General features: G+C 35.3%; 1 protein-coding gene across 8 annotated transcripts in view; it reads left to right on the plus strand.

The window, feature by feature from the left end:
• Positions 1-19099, plus strand: part of XRCC4 (X-ray repair cross complementing 4) — a 278985-nt gene extending 259886 nt beyond the window's left edge. For 5 of the 8 annotated variants that reach the window (XM_059916705.1, XM_059916706.1, XM_059916707.1 and 2 more), the window contains exon 8: positions 18640-19098. In XM_059916705.1, the coding sequence (XP_059772688.1) occupies positions 18640-18751 (112 nt within the window). In that variant the 3' untranslated portion in view covers positions 18752-19098. Of the gene's footprint in view, positions 1-18639 lie in introns of all 8 variants that reach the window. The other 3 variants (XM_059916712.1, XM_059916710.1, XM_059916711.1) reach the window with 1 other exon arrangement.
• The last annotated feature ends 706 nt before the right edge of the window (positions 19100-19805 follow it).

Genomic DNA, 19805 nt, shown 5'->3' on the forward strand with positions numbered 1-19805 from the left:
CAGCTTTTACATGGGTTTTGTTTATCTGCAATGAATCCATATATATTGAATCAACATTTAAACTATATGCAAAAGAAAACATTTGTAGTAGTTTAATACTGAGCTCACATTCTGAGGTATTGTAAATGAATACTTACCCTAACAGTCATTAACTAGATCTCTAGGAGTTGTATGGCCACTAAACATTTTATTTTCTGTTGAAGTAAAATCCTTTGAAAAGGAGAGGATATAATGTAAACTTTATTGGCACAATCTTTACTAATAAAATGCAGCAATAGACATCTGTCCCAAAGATATTTGACTGAACACATATAATCATCACTTACCTCACCACAAGGATAATACAGCAAAGCAGCAGAAGAAGAGTTTATATTTTAACATCTCAAAGTACCCATTTTTGTATTTTCCACTACTTCAGGATGGATAGTACCATATGGCTTCCACATAAGTGAACCTGTTACCAATAAACTAGGACCAATGTGTAATTACGTTTTCAGTGATTCATCTGTGAAACACCCTGGGTTATTTTACATGGAAGCATCTGGTTCACATGTGTACAGCGGTTATTCTGTGGTGATTGACATCTGTATTCTTCTAATAAAGTCCCAGTCTCCCAGATGTGAGCCATTGCCTTCTTTCTTATACAGACAAAACCTGCGTTTGAAAAATCCTTACCTCAACCCTGAATATGAACACTTCAGCCTTCTACACACACACACACACACACACATACACACACACACCCACACCCCACTTGCACTGTGACTAGAACATAATATAAATATTTCATGCAGTGTATTTCAATTGTTGAACAGATGTATGTGAGCACCTTTATCTCTTTCTATGTTTGTTTATACCATGACATCTGTTTTAGATTTTAAGCTCAAAGAGGGCAGTGACCATGTCAATTGACTATTATGCAGAAAATGTCCAGTAAAGCATAATTCACTCTCAAATGTTTATTAAGTATTTGTCCATTAAGATGGTGATGTTAATGACTTTAAGGAAAAATAGAGCTTATAATCTGACTGTAAACACCTTTTTGCACTTTAAGAAATATTTGCTGTAAATGGCCCTGCTTTCAATTTCACACATTATAATTAACCAGGTAACACATAAAGCTATATTGTTTTGAGCAGAATTAGTTTACTTTATGTTAGAATAATTCTGTAGTGATGCGTGATATGAGATTTCAAAGAGGCAGAGTTCAGGGCAAGTTTCATGAAGGTGTAGAATTTTAGCTGAGCCTTCAAGATTAAGTAGAATGTGGGCATGTAATAATGAAGGAAAAGACATCTGAGGCAAAGGGAAAAAGGGAAAGAGGCACTGGTTAAAAGCATGGAGGAGGCCAGCAGGCTTGGGTTCAAGTCTTGCATTGGGAATTTATGAATTGTGAGAACTTGCGTGAGTTGCTCAAATATCTAAGCTTTTGGTTTCTCATCTGGAAAATAGAGACCATACAGGACATAAGATTATCGTGACAATTACATGAATCAGGAGTTTAACACAGTACCTGGCATAAGGAGAACATTTAACAAGTGTTAGCTGTTGTTCACAGTGATAGATTAGCAACTTCAAATAGACTTTCAACAGAATTTTGAATATTGAATTTGAAAAAAAACAAGACAGGGAGGGCAGCTTCAGACTGTGTTGGAAGATCTAAAACTTCCAGGTGGGATTCTTATTTGTACCAAGAAAGGTCAAGTTTCTTTTCTAAAAAAGTTATCTTTTTCCCTCTTAAATTATTCTCTTCAGTTACATATGTGGCAGAGTGACATCAGAGCATGATTATGTATACTTGAATTAAAATATCAATATCTCAATGAATAAAAAACTTTTCAGTGAGTTGTCACCTTTGTTTTTTGTTTTTGTTTTTTGTCCTTTTACTTATCCTCTGCACACGAGGCTCAGAAACATTGTCTGCTCTGACTCTCCCTGAATTCTGTGAAAAAACTCTTTGTCTTATCTCCAAATTGATAATAACCATTTCTTTCATGTGTAAGAAAGAGAGTTTGGCCCACACGTCAACTAGCAGACACAAAACACTTGTCTTCTGTAATAGGTCAGATGACCTAATCTAATTTCCCCAAGAAAAATAAATAAAAATAGCAGTCAGTATATAATATTTATGAGGTCCACCTCTGAAGTCCAACAGTAAAACCTTTTGACTTAGAAGCAAAGTGAGGGTGGTCTTCAATGAGAAACATAAAGAATTTCTAACTATTTTCTATGTTGGTAATATACAAGTATTTTAATGAGTACTGTCTTCAGTTTCCCAGTTTGTTTGTTTTTTTTTTTAATTAATTATTTATTTATTTATTTTTGGCTGCATTGTGTCTTCATTGCCGTGCGCGGGCTTTCTCTAGTTGCAGTGAGCGGGGGCTACTCTTCATTGCAGTGTGAGGGCTTCTCATTGTGGTGGCTTCTCTTGTTGCGGAGCACAGCCTCTAGGAGCATGGGCTTCAGTAGCATGGGCTTCAGTATTTGTGGCTCATGGGCTCTAGAGTGCAGGCTCAGTAGTTGTGGTGCACGGGCTTAGTTGCTCCGTGGCATGTGGGATCTTCCCAGACCAGGGCTCGAACCCATGTCCCCTGCATCAGCAGGCGGATTCTTAGCCACTGCGCCACCAGGGAAGTCCCACTTTCCCAGGTTTTAATCACTGTTTTTTTCCAGGTTTATATGTATTGTTACTGTGGTTGTTCTTAACACAGAACTTTCATCTAAAAATAATTTAATTTCCAGGTAGTTAAAATACATATATGCTGCTTTCTTCATTGTGAGCTGTACTTTTCCCCTTAGCATTCCTAAGAGTAAGAAATTTCAGGAACTATAGTCTTATAGTCAACCATTTTCAATTAGAATTAAATAGACCTGTTGTCTTAACATTACTTAGAAAGAGTATATTTAAGGATGTTCATTGAAATGTAATTTACAACAAGCATTTAAATTATTTCTAGTATTTGTCTATGGACCAAGATTAGTTATAATTTTAAGGTAGCTCAGTGTGATGGAATACTATGAGGCCATTAAAAATGATTATGTAGACCCATAATTGTTGACAAAGAGAGGTATTCCTCAATTAATTTTTAAGAAAAATATAATAAAAAGTACTTTTCATAGTATAGTTATTTTTAAAAGACTTTGTATATATTATATCATGTATATAAATTCAAAAAAGATATACACTAAAATATCAACAGGTGAATAGACAGAGGATAATCTTTATTTTATTCTATTTTGATGAAATTTTTGAAGTCTTTGTAATATGCATATATATTACTTTATATACCCCCAAATAAATAATTTTTTTGTTGCTTGCATCTACTAGGATTGTTACAGGATTTTAGAATTTCTATATTTGAAATGTAAGTCTTCTTAAGAAATGATTAGGAAACTTCATTATTTCTTTTTACCAAATGTTTAAAAAGTAACAATTTCATGGTAAGGAATATTTTTTTACTATGATTCAACACCCAAAATAAGTTAAGGAGAGACGGTAATACAGAAAATTTAGATTCATAACTTTGGATGAAACCTAAAAGTTGCACTATTCTCTTATATCCTGAAAATACAATACTAGAATTTTGGACCTACAAGGGAAATTCAGATGTGGAAATAGCCTTTTAACCCCATCCCACCTGAATGTTGGATATTTGGATTGGGTTTGGATTGGATATCTGGATAGTGTCTATCATTATTTTAATAAAATTCTCATGAGTATAAATAAATGTTTCCCTTAAATATTTAGTGTTCTGATACAGCAATCAATTCCGTGTTCTTTATGAGAAAAGTTGCTTAAGGAAAGAAAACAGTCATTGCTATTGTGAATAAAAATTACTTTTAATCATTAATAATCAAGTATCTCTTCAAGAGTTATGGGAAATTACCATGTAGTAAACATCAAAATGTGTAACATGTTAATTTTTATGTGTACAACTGCAAATACAAATAAGCCTTCCATAAGCACAGATGTGTTCCTGACATCTAGATTTGGAAAGTAAAATATTTTTTTAATCTTATAAGTCAATGCTTTGTACATACTTCATCACACATGTTATATTTAATTATTCAAATACATTTTTGTTCAACTGGACTGTGAGATTTTCAAAGTCTGGGATTATGTTTTATTTGTTCATCTCAGAAGCTGGCACAGTGCCTTATACTGAGAAAATATTGCTTGAAGTAAGGAATGTATGAAAAACAGATTCTTATAATTATGTTGACCACTAGTTCTCATCATTAATACTTTCTAATAGTTTGTCTATATCATAGGCTAAATAGTCTTAGTGGAATGATTTGAGAAAATCTATTATTTATAACATATCTAAAAAATGTATCCTGAGTTTGTTTCAAAACAAACTCTATTAAGAACAAGTCTTTCCTAAGTTGTAAATCTCAAGTCTTTCCTAAGTTGTATATGCGGTTAAACTATACAAAGATAAGCATGGTTCCTGCCTTCTGGAAACTTAACACTCTTAAAAATGGAATTTTTAAGTGGTCCTTCTAGTCACTTCCAAATTTCTTAGTTATAGAAAAGTGTCCAGTGATAGATTAGGAAATGTCAAATATCTTTCTTCTTTTGCAGTATGATAAGTGGGCCTATTTTTACAGAAAGCAGTAAAAGAATGCACTGTAGACAGCAATTTAAATGAATTAAGATTTAAGATTTTCTCTGATTACCCATCCACAGAGGCCCAGTAACATTTTGAGGGGACTTTGGAGGTTATATATATTTTAAGGGAAATTATGATCAGACTGTAGAATCTAGCTGAATATTTTCCATGCATGTTTATAGCCTGTTCAATTTTCATGGTTGTCTTTTGGGGCTGCATGTGAATTTATGGGTGACAGCATTCCTAATTCCAAACAAGTGTTAGAATTTCTTGGTTTAACATTTAATTTCTGTTTATGGTTTCTGATTTTTGAAATCTGATTCTTCTTCTTCATTGGTCATTGAAGGTGAGATTGTTGGTGGTAACTCCGTGTTGCTAACAGGGGTCACATTTCTTCTCAGAATAAAGGATGTATGGAGATGAAGATTTTATTTCACTTCTGACTTTTACTTGCATTAGTAATGAAAGTGTGATTGCTTCTTATTGTTGTTTTTTCTCAATAACCAGATAGAAGAGGTTTAAATTAACTAACACTCCTAAAGCTTAAGTAATAATAATAATAACTTAATGAAACTTAAGTTAATAGAAAATCCAACTAACTAGATCCTTCTAGTAGTTGGGTTCTGCGTGCGTGTTTATTTAGAAGTTGACCAGCATTTGCTAGTGAGGCTTTTAGCCATGAGGATTGAAACACCATTCATTTAACCATAGATCTCCCTTCCCACACATTCCAGTGAAGTGGAGTATAACTAGACTAATGGTATTGTGTGAACTTGTAAGCTTATAAATTTATAAACATCCGAAACTACTTGGAAAAGTAAATAAGTTACTTCATAATGGAAAGTGAGCTAACTAGTGGCCAGCAAAAGTTGTCAGAAACTAAAATTTCCTTGCTGAAGTATAAATTTTATGTGATTGCATTTCTAAAAATCTATATAGTTGCCCTTCTGATCTGGAATGGTTTTTATTCTGTGTAAATTGTATATGAAACTAGCTATAGCTTTTTCATACTCAGCTCTTAGAGAAAAAAGGCAAACACCCTCAATAAGACACTTCTTAGTCAGTTTCAACGCACATAGTTCATTATTCTAGGAATTGTGCCAGATTCTGAAAGAAACAGTAATTCTAAATCGTAGTCCTTGTTCTCTGATTGCTTACAATGTAAGTGACAAAGATGTGCAGAATTAAAGTCTGAGGTTGATATTCCTTCCTTTGAGAAGTGGTTTCTATATCCCCTCCCCTTGTATCTAGGTGGGCTTTGGACTCTTTTGTAAGCAGTGGAATGCAGGAGAAGTGATGCTCTGTGATTTCCAGAGGCTAAGTCAACAAAGGCACCTCATGCTTAGAGCCCTAAGCTTTCATGTGAAAAGTCTAACTATCCTAGGCTGCCAGGCTGTAAGGAAGCCAAGCCACTGAAGAGTCTCCAGGAGCCAGTCCTACTCTTTCAAGGCTCCCAGCCAAGCACCAGATATGAGTGAATGAGCTTTTCAGAGGATTCCAGCTCCCAGCCATCATGTCAGCCCCAGTTTTTCTGGTATCCCCAGTTAAGGCCCTGACACCATGGTGCAATGACAAACCATCCTCACTGTGCCCTGTGAGATTCATGGAAAGTATGAACATAATAAAATTGTCATTGTTTTGTGCCACTAAGTTTAGGGTGGTTTGTTACACAGCAATAGGTGTAGGAACAAAGAGCTGCTTGATTTAAGATGTACTATGGGAGAATAGGAGATAATTAATTCCTCCGCCTAGGAGGGTTTCCCAGAAGCAGTGACATCTGAACTTGGCTTTTAATGATGAGTAGGAGCCTGCTAAGTAAAGAAGGCAGAAGAAAGAGTCCTCAAGCTGAGGGAACTGTATGGAAAAGTATGGCAATGAAGACAGAATGATGCATTTGGTGGATGACAAGAAGTTTGGTGTGGAAGAGCATTGGATAGCTAGAACCAGAAAGGCAGACATGAAGCTAGAAATTCCCTGATTTTTTTTTTTTTTTTTTTTTTTACTATGCCAAGGGAGTTTCAGCTACAGCCTTGTAGGAGTACAAAGTAATAATCAGGCTTGTGTTGTAGAAAGCATTTGCAGCAGTTGGAAGATGGGCTGAAGGAGAAAACAATAAAAGGCAAGGAGAAATGTCAATAATTGTACAGTTCAGATGGCAGATGATCAAAGCTGAGATATATAGCTTTCTTATAGTAGCAAAATAAGATCAGTTAGGTAACAGTGGTTATTTAAATTGCTGATCAGTTATTTACTGAATGTGTCTGTTCCAGCCTTAATTAAGTGCTACAGCCAGTCCTGCATTTTGGCAAATCAAACCAATGCCTTTACAAAACACTGATCTCATTACATTTGTTAATGATAGTTCAGTGCCATGTAAAAACTTCCTCCACTATGAATTTTGGAGAATTATGACTAAATAGTACTATTTTTTACATTTTTTAAGACATAGATTGCAATGGGACATTTAAAGGAATGAGACCAAATTGTACCAGTTAATACACTAATGGAACCATATGTGGCACTTACTCTACTTCCTCAAAATAAACATTAGTTCAGTAAAAAATCTTGAAAAAAATGGTAATTTATGTAATCATAAAGATATCACAATGAGAAAGATATATAGTGCACTTAGTAAAGATAGTTATCTAAACATAACACACAACTGCAGTCAACAGCTTTTTGTGTGGATTGGATTGCAGTTTAGCAGTGACATTTGAACTTTAATTGAAATCATAATACCATACATGTAATAAACTTTTCCAGGGCAAAAAGTTTAGATAGGTCTTTCTCCAGTCATTCTGAGCATATAGACTGAATCCTCCATGGCTTATACTGCCTTATCTCACAGTGACTTGCCGCCAGTTGTGAGGTATAGTGATTTGTTTTAAAAACATTCTATACTTCTTGGTTTTACTTTACACTTTGGTTATATTTTTAAAGTCAACTGAAAAATTTAATCTTTTTCATTCAAAATCAAAATCCACAGAATTTTGTAGATTGTTTCCATCTGCCTTCTTGCAGTGCTCTGACTCCTTTCTGGCATGTTTCTTTAAGACAGAACATCTCCCAGAATTTGAGCAGATGCTGTCTTTACATTTGCCAATAATACCACATTGAGTTAGTATACTTTGTGAAGAGATGTTTTTTGTTTGTTCATTTTATGTATCAGTTATATGATACTCATTTTATCTAAAAGTTATATGATGTTGGTGGTGTTACAAAGTAGTCTGTCTTCTTTAAAATGTCTGGCTGCCACATGATCCTTGGTCACCCATTCCATGAAAAGCCAGGAAAATATTCAGAAAGGATTTGGGGCAGACTGATACTCAACAAATCAAAAGGGAAAGAGATAGGGAGGCCACAGCACAGGATGGCACTGATGAGAGGTTTGCTGCTTTGTGAGCCAAGGAATTAATTAGAGTGGGTAATTTTGAGAACACTAAGAATCAAGTCCACTAGCAAGGACTAAAATAATGGAAAAATCTGTTAATTAAAATAGAAACTGAATTCTCTTACTGTAAAACAAAAGACAGTGGAGCTTTAAATGAGAGAGAGAGAGAGAGAAGGCAAGGGAGGAGAAGGAGAAGCCTAACAAAGAGGAGTATTTATTTGCCAGGAAACTACATTCATTCTTATTTACTTACAGGTCAAAAAAAAAAAAAATTACCAGTGAAAAAATTCACCAAGTATTTCCCTGAAGAGAAAAAGCAAGTGCTTTTCAAGTGTTAAAAAGGTTTACTGGTGGTTAGGCTAATTAAGGATCAAAACTCCGTTCTGAATAGGACAGAATGAGTCCATACATCAGTACATAATTAGTTAAAAAAAAAAGTCCCATTGTTTATTGGTCCAGAGTAAGTGTGAGCAATTGTTTAGGTTCGGTTTGGGTCTGGTGTATGAAGGTCCCTGAAAGTGCATGGTCTGGACAGACTACAATAATTTGCAGGACCAGTGTAAAATGAAAATGCAGAGCCCTTTTGTTCAAAATTATTAAGAATTTCAAGACAGTGACAACAGAACACTAAAGCAGGGATGAGGCCCCTCTAAGCTTGTGGCCTTGTGTGACTGACAGCACAGTCACACACCCATGAAGGTGGCATTGTCTGTGGTTCTTTAACAGCCTCACTCGTTAGAGCTGTCATAGTGAAACAGTCTCTGTATTATCCCCTAGACAAGGGCTGTAGTTAGTGTATGTTCAGGGGAGCTCAGCCGCTCAGGGTTACCTCTGCCTTGGACCGTTTGTTTGTTCACTTTATATCCCAAGCATCTTGCACAGTCTCTGGCCCTTGGTAAGCACTCAGTAAATAGTAGACCCGGTAGGTGATGGATGATGTAGTTGACAGCCTATCTCAATGATTCTCGTTCAGTTCATCTCTAGATAAGAAGCCCCAGTGTGGATTCTTTTGAGTTTCAGGTCACATTGCACAGACCAGCTTGAAGGTTTCTTTTAGCTCTGGGCCTTGTGGGTCCTGCTGTTACTCAAAGCCTGTTTCTCTGTTAAGTGATCCTGAAACATTTAAACTGATAGATTAGAGTAACAGTTGAGCCCTAACCAAGTTAAGGCTGGAGCGGTAGGCAGAATAATGCGTTCCCCACCCCCTGCCACCAAAAAAAGGATGTCAAAGTCTTAATTCCTGGAACCTGAGACTATGTTAGAGCACATGGCAAAAAGAAATTAAGGTTGCAGGTGGATTAAAGTTGCTAATTAGCTGACCATAAAAGTAGCTAAATTATCCTAGATTATCCGTGGGTGCATTGTATCACAAAGGAAGAGAGAGGCAGAAGGAGAGTCAGAGAAAGATGTGACTAAGGAAGCCGGCTCAGAGTGATGTGGTGTGAGAAGGTGTCCACCTGCCATTGCTGGCTTTGAAGATGGAGGAGGGGAGTAGCCTCTGGAAGTTTCTCCGCTAGAGCTTCCAGAGAGGAGCACAGCTCTGCCAACACCTGCATTTTAGCCCAGTGAGACGTGGGTCAGATTGCCGACCTCCAGAACTGTAAGGTAATGAATTTGTGTTGTTTTAAGCTGCTATGTTACGGTAATTTGTTACAGCAGCAGCAGGAAACCAACAGCTGGTTCCACATTGTGGTGAAACTATCACTCCTGGTCCCTGGTTCATTAGAAGTCACTAACCTCCATCGCTGGGTATTATTTTCTGCCCATGTTTTTTCCACTTCTCTTGGTAGCCTGAAGTAGAGTTCTTTTTTTTTTTCCTGTGTTTTTATTTTCCTTCATTGGACCACTACATTTTTGGGTTCAGGCTAGTAGGTATTATATTCTCAGGAAAGCAAGCAATGCAGGCTGTTCTAGAAACACTCGTTTCTTGGGATATTAGTAATTGAGAGATAGTGAGAAAAGAGGCTTTGACTGCCAAATTCATTTGTAAAACTGAGGATAAGCAAGCTATTTTTTACTTAAAGCACTTTAAAAGGATATAATCTGTGTATAAATTGTTTTTTTAATCTCAACAGTTTAAGAGACTATCCAGCAAAAATTATCTCTGGCCTTCAGCCCAAGCTCCTATCTCCAGAGTCGGCCATTGCTGGTTTCTTGTGAATCCTTCCAGAGATATTCTGATATTCTATATACATATAAATGCACACATACACACACACATATAAATTTGTACATATATTTGTGTGTGTGTGTATATATATATATACACACTCTAATTTTCTACACACACTCTCCTGCACCTTGCTTTTGTTTTACTTAATAATTTAACAAGTTTATGGAACGACTTTAATAGCTTTAAATGTATAATATGCACATGAAACACTTAGAGGACTTAATGGAGAAAAATAAATACTTTCCAAACATTTTAGACTGCAGATTTTATTTTTTAGAGTGTCTCATGGAATTACTTTTTCAGACATACTGCCCAGCACCAAGTTGCCTTCCTCTTCAGTAGAAATAAGAATTAGTGACTCCCATATACTGGTATAGTAAGAAGGGTATGGATTTCGGAGTGAGGGAAACCTAGGCTAATACCCTGGCTTCATTGTTGACTTGCCTGCCTGCTCACGTTCATGCTTACTGGCTGTGTGGCTTTGGACAGGTTGCTTAACTTTATTGAGACTTCTTGTTAATACTGTCTACTTCATTCATTCAATCATTTGTTCATTAATTAATACATGTAATCATTGGAACGTTTATGAGCCAGGTCGTATAAAGCAGAGTCATTCTATTTGAGAAGCTTCTAATCTAGTGAGGGAGACTTCATTTGTAGCACACCAAGTAGCAAAGAGCAATGGCCTGTCTTAAAAGTAAAGTTGTGGAAAATCATTTTTTATTAAGATGACAGTTTTCTGCTTTTATAGGCACAGATCACCAGTAGCAAATGTCACCTATACCGTTTCAAAACTTGCAAGGGATACAGGAAGTTTAACATAGGGTTTTTCAGGTATTGATTTTTTAAAGGATGTATGGACTTTGATATTGCTGATCTAATGAATTACCACAGAAATGTTATTTATCTAAATAAAATAGAGTAAGAATGACAGACTCTTCCAATTTATTATTATGAAATTCCTACATAAATTCTGGCATCCTTGTGGATTATGGACATATTGATCCTAATGTTTGTGACTTTAAATGTTAACTTGGATAGAACTAGAGAATCTTATTTTCAAACCCATAATATGAATATTTTACAGGGAAATTTTATAATTATTCTTTCCCAATATCTATAAAGCATGTAAGTGCATTTTAACATTGTATATTTACTCTTCATAATTCTCTATTCTATGTTTTATTCAAACTTACTTATTTCAAAAGCCTATTTCTATTTTATTCTTGTTCTTGATAAAGTTAAACAGCAAAAGAATATTCATTAGAAAAAAAAATTTAGGAATTTAGTTGAAAATAACTAACGCAATTTCTTTTATTTGCCATTTTGGTTGCCAGAAAGAAAGTTTCAACTTCTTTTCATTTTCTCAGACTAGTAAAATGCTGTGTAGGCCTATTGAATTCCAGACAATGTTCAACACTTGTTTTAATGAATCCTGATGACTTCAGTCTGTTAATTTATTTAGGAGATGCTTTTGGTTTTTATATGGTCAACTAGAAATGTGTAGCTATTTTCCCATTTATTCAAAGTTCAAACTTTTTTTTAAATACTAAAATTTAATTTGAAAATACAGTGGTAATGTTGGTAATGTCAAATCTTTAAGCCCATTATTTATAACTTTTCCATTTAAAAGATCTTTCTCTAATTGAGTTTGTTCCATAACGAGAACTCTGTTAAGGCCAGTTCTATAGCTGTCTAGTTATTTAATAATAACAAGTACATAATACTTTGACTTGGCTGTTTTTGTGGTCATTTTGATGAAGGTTTGATTTGTTAACATCCTAAAAAACAAACCATTAGATATTTGGCTTTTATTATTACCAAATAATGTATGTCTCAACCAATGTTCGGGTCTGTTTCTCTCCTAATACATTGCCCTTACCTCATCTCTCATCTTCATCTCTTGCCACACATCTGACCTCTACCCCAATCCCAGGGGAGAGTCAGAGGTGAGGTGGGTAGATGCCAGGGAAGTTGCTAGTAAAACAAAGCTCTCTTTCTCTCTCTCTTTCTGTCTCTCTCTTTCTTTGTCTATTTGTCTCTCTCACCCACTCTATCTATCTATATACATATATATATATAAAATATATTTTATCATAATATGAGATAAAGAGCTACTTAAGAATGCTCTGCTTTGGTGGCCAGGCAAGAGTTGACCATTGACCATTTTGCTAGATTTTTGCTGTGACGGCTGCAGTCCAAGGGTTTAAGACTTTCTTCCTCCCAAAAGAAAACATTCCCTGTTCTTCTTGTCTGTAACGAATCACAAGCATAGCAGCATCCTTCCAGCTTATTCTTCTCAACTCCAGATAATTCTTAGTGGGTGAAAATTACCTAACATGTATTTACAGATTCAGCAGTCAAAGTTGTATAGAAAGCCAGCATTTGGGTGGCAAATGGGAGTAGCACAAGCTGTGGGCACACAAAGTAAACTTGGTTCTTGGCTTCCACAACAACTCTCTTCCCTGGTTCTCCCCATATCTCTTGAATCATTCTATTTCAGTCTCCTTTTATTCATTTCTCTCTCTTGCCATCTGCCCCTGTAATTTTAACATTTCCCAGGATTCTATATTAAACGTTTTTTCTCTGGTAGACTCTCTCTGGGAGTTTCTTCAACTCATTTGAAGATCTCTTCAATTCATTTGTCTTTAGTGGCCAGTGGTAATGGCAGTGACTGCTATCTCTGTACATGTAGTCCAGTCATCTCTCCTGAGCTCTACATCTATACAAGCATTTACCTACTCAACATCTACCTCCATTTAGATACCCTGCGGTCGCTTCAGACTCACCCGTTATATCTGAAATGGAACCCTCTATGCATAGTACTCAACTTGCCCCTTCTGTAAAACCATCTTCACAATTGCCAAAGTTACAAGACTCAGAAATCTGAGAGCATTGTCTTGGAAGAGCAAATAAGATCCAGAACTATTATGTACATACACAGATACACACACACACACACACACACACATCAGTGTTCAAAGAGTAATATTATATAGTTTTGCATGTTTTTGACTTTAAGTAAATAGAATCATATTGTGTATTATTTTGTGCCTTGCTTTTTTGCTCAACATCATGTTTGAGATTCGTGCATGTGTGTAGCTGCGTCGTAGTCCATTGTGTGAAAATTCTATAATTTACTTGCCCATCCTGTGGAGAGACATTTGGGTAGTTTTCAGTTTTTCACTATTATAAATAATGCACCTGTGAACATTTGTGCACATATCTCCTGACACACGTATGCAAATATTTCCCGGAGTATGTAACTAGAAGTGGAATTCCTAGTTATAAGTACATAAATCTTCATGTACCTGGACAGTTATTGCCAAATTGTTATCTAAAGTAGTTTCAAATGTTTACACTCCAGTCAGTAGTAATTCATCTTGTCATTTCATGTTCTCTGTGATCTTTGCTATTGTTGGACATTTTCGTTTTTGCTAATCTGGTATGAACTACTTCATACTGGTTTTCATTTGCACTTACTTGGTTTCTAATGAAGTTGAGCTAATTATCATATGCTTATTTGCCCTCACTGTTCCCTCTTCTTGGAAGTTCCTGAAGTCTTTGGCATATATTTTTTAATACTGTTGGGTTTTTAAAAATTGATTGTAGGAATTCTTTAGATAATCCTTTGTTAGCAGCATATGTTGCAGTATTTCCTCTCAGTTTGTGACTTGTCTTTTCATTGTCTTTAAGATGTCTATTGATGAATAGGAGTACTTACTTCTAATGCTTCTAATGTAATTGAATTTATCTATCTTTACCTTTATGGTTTCACTTTCCGCCTTAAAAAAAACTTTCTATCCTAAGATCCTAAAGAAATTCTCCTCTATTTTCTTCTAAATGCTTTAAAATTTTGCCTTTTCTCATTTAAATGTTTAATTCACCTGTAATTGAATTGTATGTGTAGGTAGAGATATAGTTAAGCCACATACAAATTGACTTTTGGTTTTTGACTTTAGAACCATTGTTTGTGTCATAGTCAAAGGAGAATGATTTTTCAAGTGTCACAGTGCCATCAATCATTACACCTTTTCCTGGACCTCTCAGTCTGCTCAAACTGGCACCCTGACATTTTTCAGAAATATTATTTTCAGAATATGTTATAAAATGCAAGTAATTCACTCCAAACAATACTAATGATTCTCATTTAAATAAGAAAAGATTGATACTCCAGCCATGGTAATACCAATATTAAACGTGGCTGAGAAAATGTCTTTACAAAATGAGTCAATAACTGGAAATAATCATTTTAAAAGATGTCGGTAATTTAACTCTCAGAAAGTTAGAAGTCAATCATTCATTCTAACATTTTAGAGAAACTTTCCCAGGATGAGATATTTCTTTTGACAAATCTAACTTCTGATCTACACTATTTACTGTTAATTAGATGGTGGTAATGCAATTTTGATTCAAGTTATAGAGTGTGTGTGTGTGTGTTTTAATGCAGTGTGAAATCAAGTAATAAAACATAAAACTCTCTGCAAATTATTGAGACCATAAGCCATTTTTTACTAAGGCTCTCATCATCTGGAGAAGTTTCATTTATTCACTTTATTTGAAAAGTCCTTATACTTTAGCCTTTAACTCTACAAAGACGATTTCTTATTCTGTCATTAACCTTTCCTTTTTAATTCACCTTTTTCCATTTATTCCACAGGTATTTATTGAGAGCCTGTATTTTGCAAAGTAGTCTATTTGAGCATAACTGTCTCAGAATATAGGGACTGAAAGAACTTCCAAGATCATTTATAGTAACCCTAACTTTCTGCAGCTTAAATTAAGACACTGAGATCCAGAAAGGTGCTGTCACCTGACCAAAATCTTAATGTGGTAAAGCGTAAATAAAAATCGCCTAACCTTGGATTCAGGATTCTTCCTTTTGAACCAAGTTGTCCATAAAAACTATCTAAAAGTCTACTTGAATCCTATATACTGATTTAATGTTCATAGAAATTCCTAAAGGGATATATCACTGTGAACAAATTATATTACACAGTCGTTGCCTTAAAGCTACTTATAAAATGTTTAGGGTGAAAAAACATATTTGAAAAAAATTAGAGAAAGTAAAAAGTTTAACTGAAAGATTCCTGAGGGCAGAAATTATTGTTACCTTTATCAAATTTGTTATATTTCCCTAACACAATGAGCTGATCATAGTATATACTTAAATATTGATTAAAGGAAAAACTAGTATTGAAATATTGGGTGCAGACATAGGTACTTTAAATGATCAGAGAAAATGAAAATCATCTTCAGTGTGGAAAGTAAAAAAAAAAAAAAAAAAGGAAAAAGAAAAAAAGTCTTCATGGAAGATTTAGAATTTAAAGTGGGCCATAACTAGTGGTTGTAACTTAATTAGAAAGAGAGGAACTCCCAAGTTTCAAGTTGCTTGTTTAGCTCACTTTCTATTAAGACTTCAGGTACAGGTTCTCTGAGTTATTTGCTTTCAAATTTCACCTCTAAGCGTGAATGCTTGGAATAAGCATGCTCATGAGAAAATAATATGATAAATATGCAAAGATGTAGGTATAAGGTTATTGATCGTTGTGTTGTTTATAAGAGCATTAAGAAATGGAACCAACCCAAACAGTCATCAGTGGATTCTTAGTACAAACAAATTAAAATTAATGATGAGTATAGATCTAAATATATTTTTCAACATGCAAAGACATTTCTAATATATTTTAGAGTAAAGACATCAAGCTGCAAAATTATATATATAATCTCATATTTGTAAAAAGAAAAAAAAAGACATGAAAATACAAATTATGCAAAGTAGGATGAGGGACATTTTAATTTTCTTCATGTTTTTCAGGAGTTTTATAAAGTCTTACAATAAACATTTATTACTTATAAAAATGATTAAACTATTTTTTTGGTTGTGGGGAGAGTTCTAAATTTACTCTGTTGACTTGCCACAGTTATGAAAGCTGTAGAACAATGATCTCCATTCATGGAACAGCTTTCATTGAGCACCTATTATGCACCTTACTAGACACTAAGAGCAAAAGAGTCAAAATCTATATCTTAGGCTCCCCATGACTTTAGAAAGAGATGGGAATCTTAAATGGAGAACCAGGGATCTATTCCCTTCAGACTTGTCACTTCAGAGTGGTCCTTTTGTCTTATGCTGATTTTTTTTTAACTAAATTGATCACTCTTTGTGTTCTGGTTGTACAGTGTCTAGATGACGAATGAAATTACAGAGGTTTTTCCATATCTGGCTTTTTAATTGAAATAATTCAATTCTCTCTTTTGCTAGGAGGAGAAAAAGCAATTCTAAGATGTATAATGTGTTTTGAGTTGACGTTGAAAACTTATGCATGTAATAATTATACTTCTGTACTGTATCATTTTCTCCTTCTATGGAATATATTTTTAGATATTTAATTACATATTACAGTAATTATGTCAGTATTTATTGTTAATTTTAACATTGAAACTCCCAGAGGGTAGTACTTGTCATCTTGACAATGCATTAATGCCTAGCACCTCCACATTCCTGTGAGGGTTATGTTATCTGAACTTGGCTTGCTCAGGATAAGACAGAACATGTCCCAGGCCTAGTAGCAGCCAACCATGGTTAATTGTATGCAGTCATGAGACCAAGGAGGACCCTGTGGTGGATTCATTTTTAATAATCTGTGCAACTAAGCATGGGTGCAGGCTTTTGGAAGTACTCATAATCTAAACAACATTTGGGGATCTTTAGTTGGTTAGTCTTTTAAATTAAAGAAACTATTAGCAGGAGCTCTTTTGTAATTTATGCAATATTAGGAGCTAATAATAATAGTTTCCAAATGTTTTGTGGGAATTTACAAGCATTTTCATTTATAACATCTCATTTAATCTTTAGACCACCTCTGAGGTGAGAGAACAGAAGTCCAGTTAGGTTAAATGACTTGCCTAAAGTCACATGGCTAATAAGAAATAGACCTGGATTTAAACCCTATGTGTCCTGACTTCAAGTCCTATTCTTTTTTTGTGTGTGTGTGGCTGTGTTGGGTCTTCGTCGCTGCGCACAGGCTTTTTCTAGTTGCGTCGAGCAGGGGCTACTCTTCGTTGTGGTGCCGGGCTTCTCATTGCGGTGGCTTCTCTTGTTGCGGAGCATGGGCTCTAGGCGCACGGGCTTCAGTAGGTGTGGCATGCGGGCTCAGTAGTTGTGGCTCACAGGCTCTAGAGCACAGGCTCAGTAGTTGTGGCACACAGGCTTAGTCGTTCCGCGGCATGTGGGATCTTCCCAGACCAGGGATGAAACTCGTGTCCCCTGCATTGGCAGGTGGTTTCTTAACCACTGACCCACCAGGGAGGTCCCTCAAGTCCTATTCTTTTTTAGCTGTACCAAACTGCTATGATGCTTCTGCCTTTGTAGTTGGAAATATGGGTATTTTACTGAGGATTACTGGGTTGATTCAGACAAGGTTTATACAAGGATAAATATACATTCCTAAGGTCTTCTTTTTTCTTTTTTTTTTTAATTAATTTATTTATTTATTTTTACTTTTCGCTGTGTTGGGTCTTCGTTTCTGTGCGTGGGCTTTCTCTAGTTGCAGCGAGCGAGGGCCGCTCTTCATCGTGGTGCGCAGGCCTCTCACTATCGAGGGCTCTCTTGTTGTGGAGCACAGGCTCCAGACGCGCAGGCTCAGTGATTGTGGCTCACGGGCGTAGTTGCTCTGCGGCATGTTGGATCTTCCCAGACCAGGGCTCGAACCCGTGTCCCCTTCATTGGCAGGCAGATTCTCAACCACTGCGCCACCAGGAAAGCCCTCTAAGGTCTTCTGATTGAGCTCTGTTACCCTCCAGCTCACCATTTTTGAAAGACCAATTATCCGTTAATGATCATGCCTTTTATCCTAGGACTCAGAGAACATTTACACAAATATAGAGATCAGTCCATTGATGTAGTAACTACAGTACTGAAACTGAGTAAATTTACTTACTAAATGAAGATATGTAGATTCAGTAAATTAATGTGGACCAACAGCATTTTCATCGACAACTGCTAAAAATGTGAAATCATTATATACACACTTACAATCAAATGACCACTAAAATAAATTTATGTGATCAGAACTTCCTGCTGTTGAGATTCAAATGAATGTTAATAGTTAGAATTTAAGGGAGCCGAAGGAAAGTGTAAATTGTGATGGAATTATTAAAGAAATGGCTTGAGAGATCTTCAGTATCTTGGCATAAAAGTACAGCACACAGGATATTTTATTTCTTGACCTTAATTATGAATATTGTTGTAGGCCCTTGAATTTTCGTTAGCTCAGAATAGAGGCCGATTAATTCCAAAGCAGTTAAAGAAATTAAATGCCTTTCATCTCTCTTTATGTTAATGCAGAAGTTTGGAAACAGGGTTTAACTTTTATTTCACTTATGTATCTCTTAATTGTCTTTTACTCTGTATGTAGTTTTTCAAAATAAAATTATCTTGATTTTTCTTTTTACTCTAGGCTTGATCCTCCACTACCTGAGATGCTGAAAAAGGATCACAGCCCAGCTGAAAACATGTCTTTAGAAACTCTAAGAAACAGTAGTCCAGGAGACCTCTTTGATGAGATTTAATTGTCTCAAAAAGTACTTTGATGTTCACAAGACTGTGTTTTCTATTCATTTCCTTAAACGGCAAAAGAAAAATTTCAACTCAGCAGCAGCTCTGAGTGTGCTTTACAATGTAATTACATACACACTGAGCTGAAACCATTATGCAAAATGGATTACACATGTATATGAAGATATGATTTGATGACAGTAGTGCATTATTCTAAACTATTCATTCAGCATGCCTATAATTAGATAAAATCTCAGACCTTTTTGTTGCAAAGGTCACATTTACCTTATTCAGTTCACACATATGTAGTAGCTATCTATTCTGTCTCAGAAGATTTTGAAAATAGGACAAAGAAAATGTCTACAAATTCTTTTTTGAATAGTCATATTCTGAACACTGATGTTTGAACATTTTAATTTGTGGAATGATGTGTAAAATCTATTTTTAGTTTGTACACAAACAACCTGAAAATCTGATGATAAAACTTTTGATTGAAGATTTTGTGTTCTTAATAAAATATGTTATTTAGTTTAAGTTTTTCCTGCAATATAGTAACAGGTCTTTATAGAGTACATATTAATATAAATGTAACCCTGTTTTATATCAAAGCGTGTTTTTCAGAGATTGTTGATAAAAGATTTATCTTATAAGTGCAAGGGCCCTCTTTGAAGACAAGGACCTTGTAGAATCCACTTATCTATCCCCATTTACATCTGGCACAGATTTTTTTTTTAAATATTCATCATTTCTACTTCCTGACCTCTCATTCACTTCTATCCAGCTGAACATCCATTCCCTCCATGCCACTCAAGTTAACGATGACCACCATGTTGCTAGTTGGTCCATTCCCAGTCCTCATCTTACTAAGCCTCTCAGCAAAACATTTGACAGAGCCAATCACTTCTCCTTAAGAAACATTTTCTTCACTTGACTTTTGCAGTAACATATGCTGTTTGTATTTCTCTTTCATTCTGGCCACTAATTTTTTAGACTTCTTGGCTGAGTCCTTCTCCTTGTCCAACAGTTAAAAGTTTCAGTGTCCTGGGCTTAATCTTTAGCCTTTTCTTT

This window comes from Balaenoptera ricei, chromosome 3 (genome assembly GCF_028023285.1).
Source record: "Balaenoptera ricei isolate mBalRic1 chromosome 3, mBalRic1.hap2, whole genome shotgun sequence".
Lineage (NCBI taxonomy): Eukaryota > Metazoa > Chordata > Mammalia > Artiodactyla > Balaenopteridae > Balaenoptera > Balaenoptera ricei.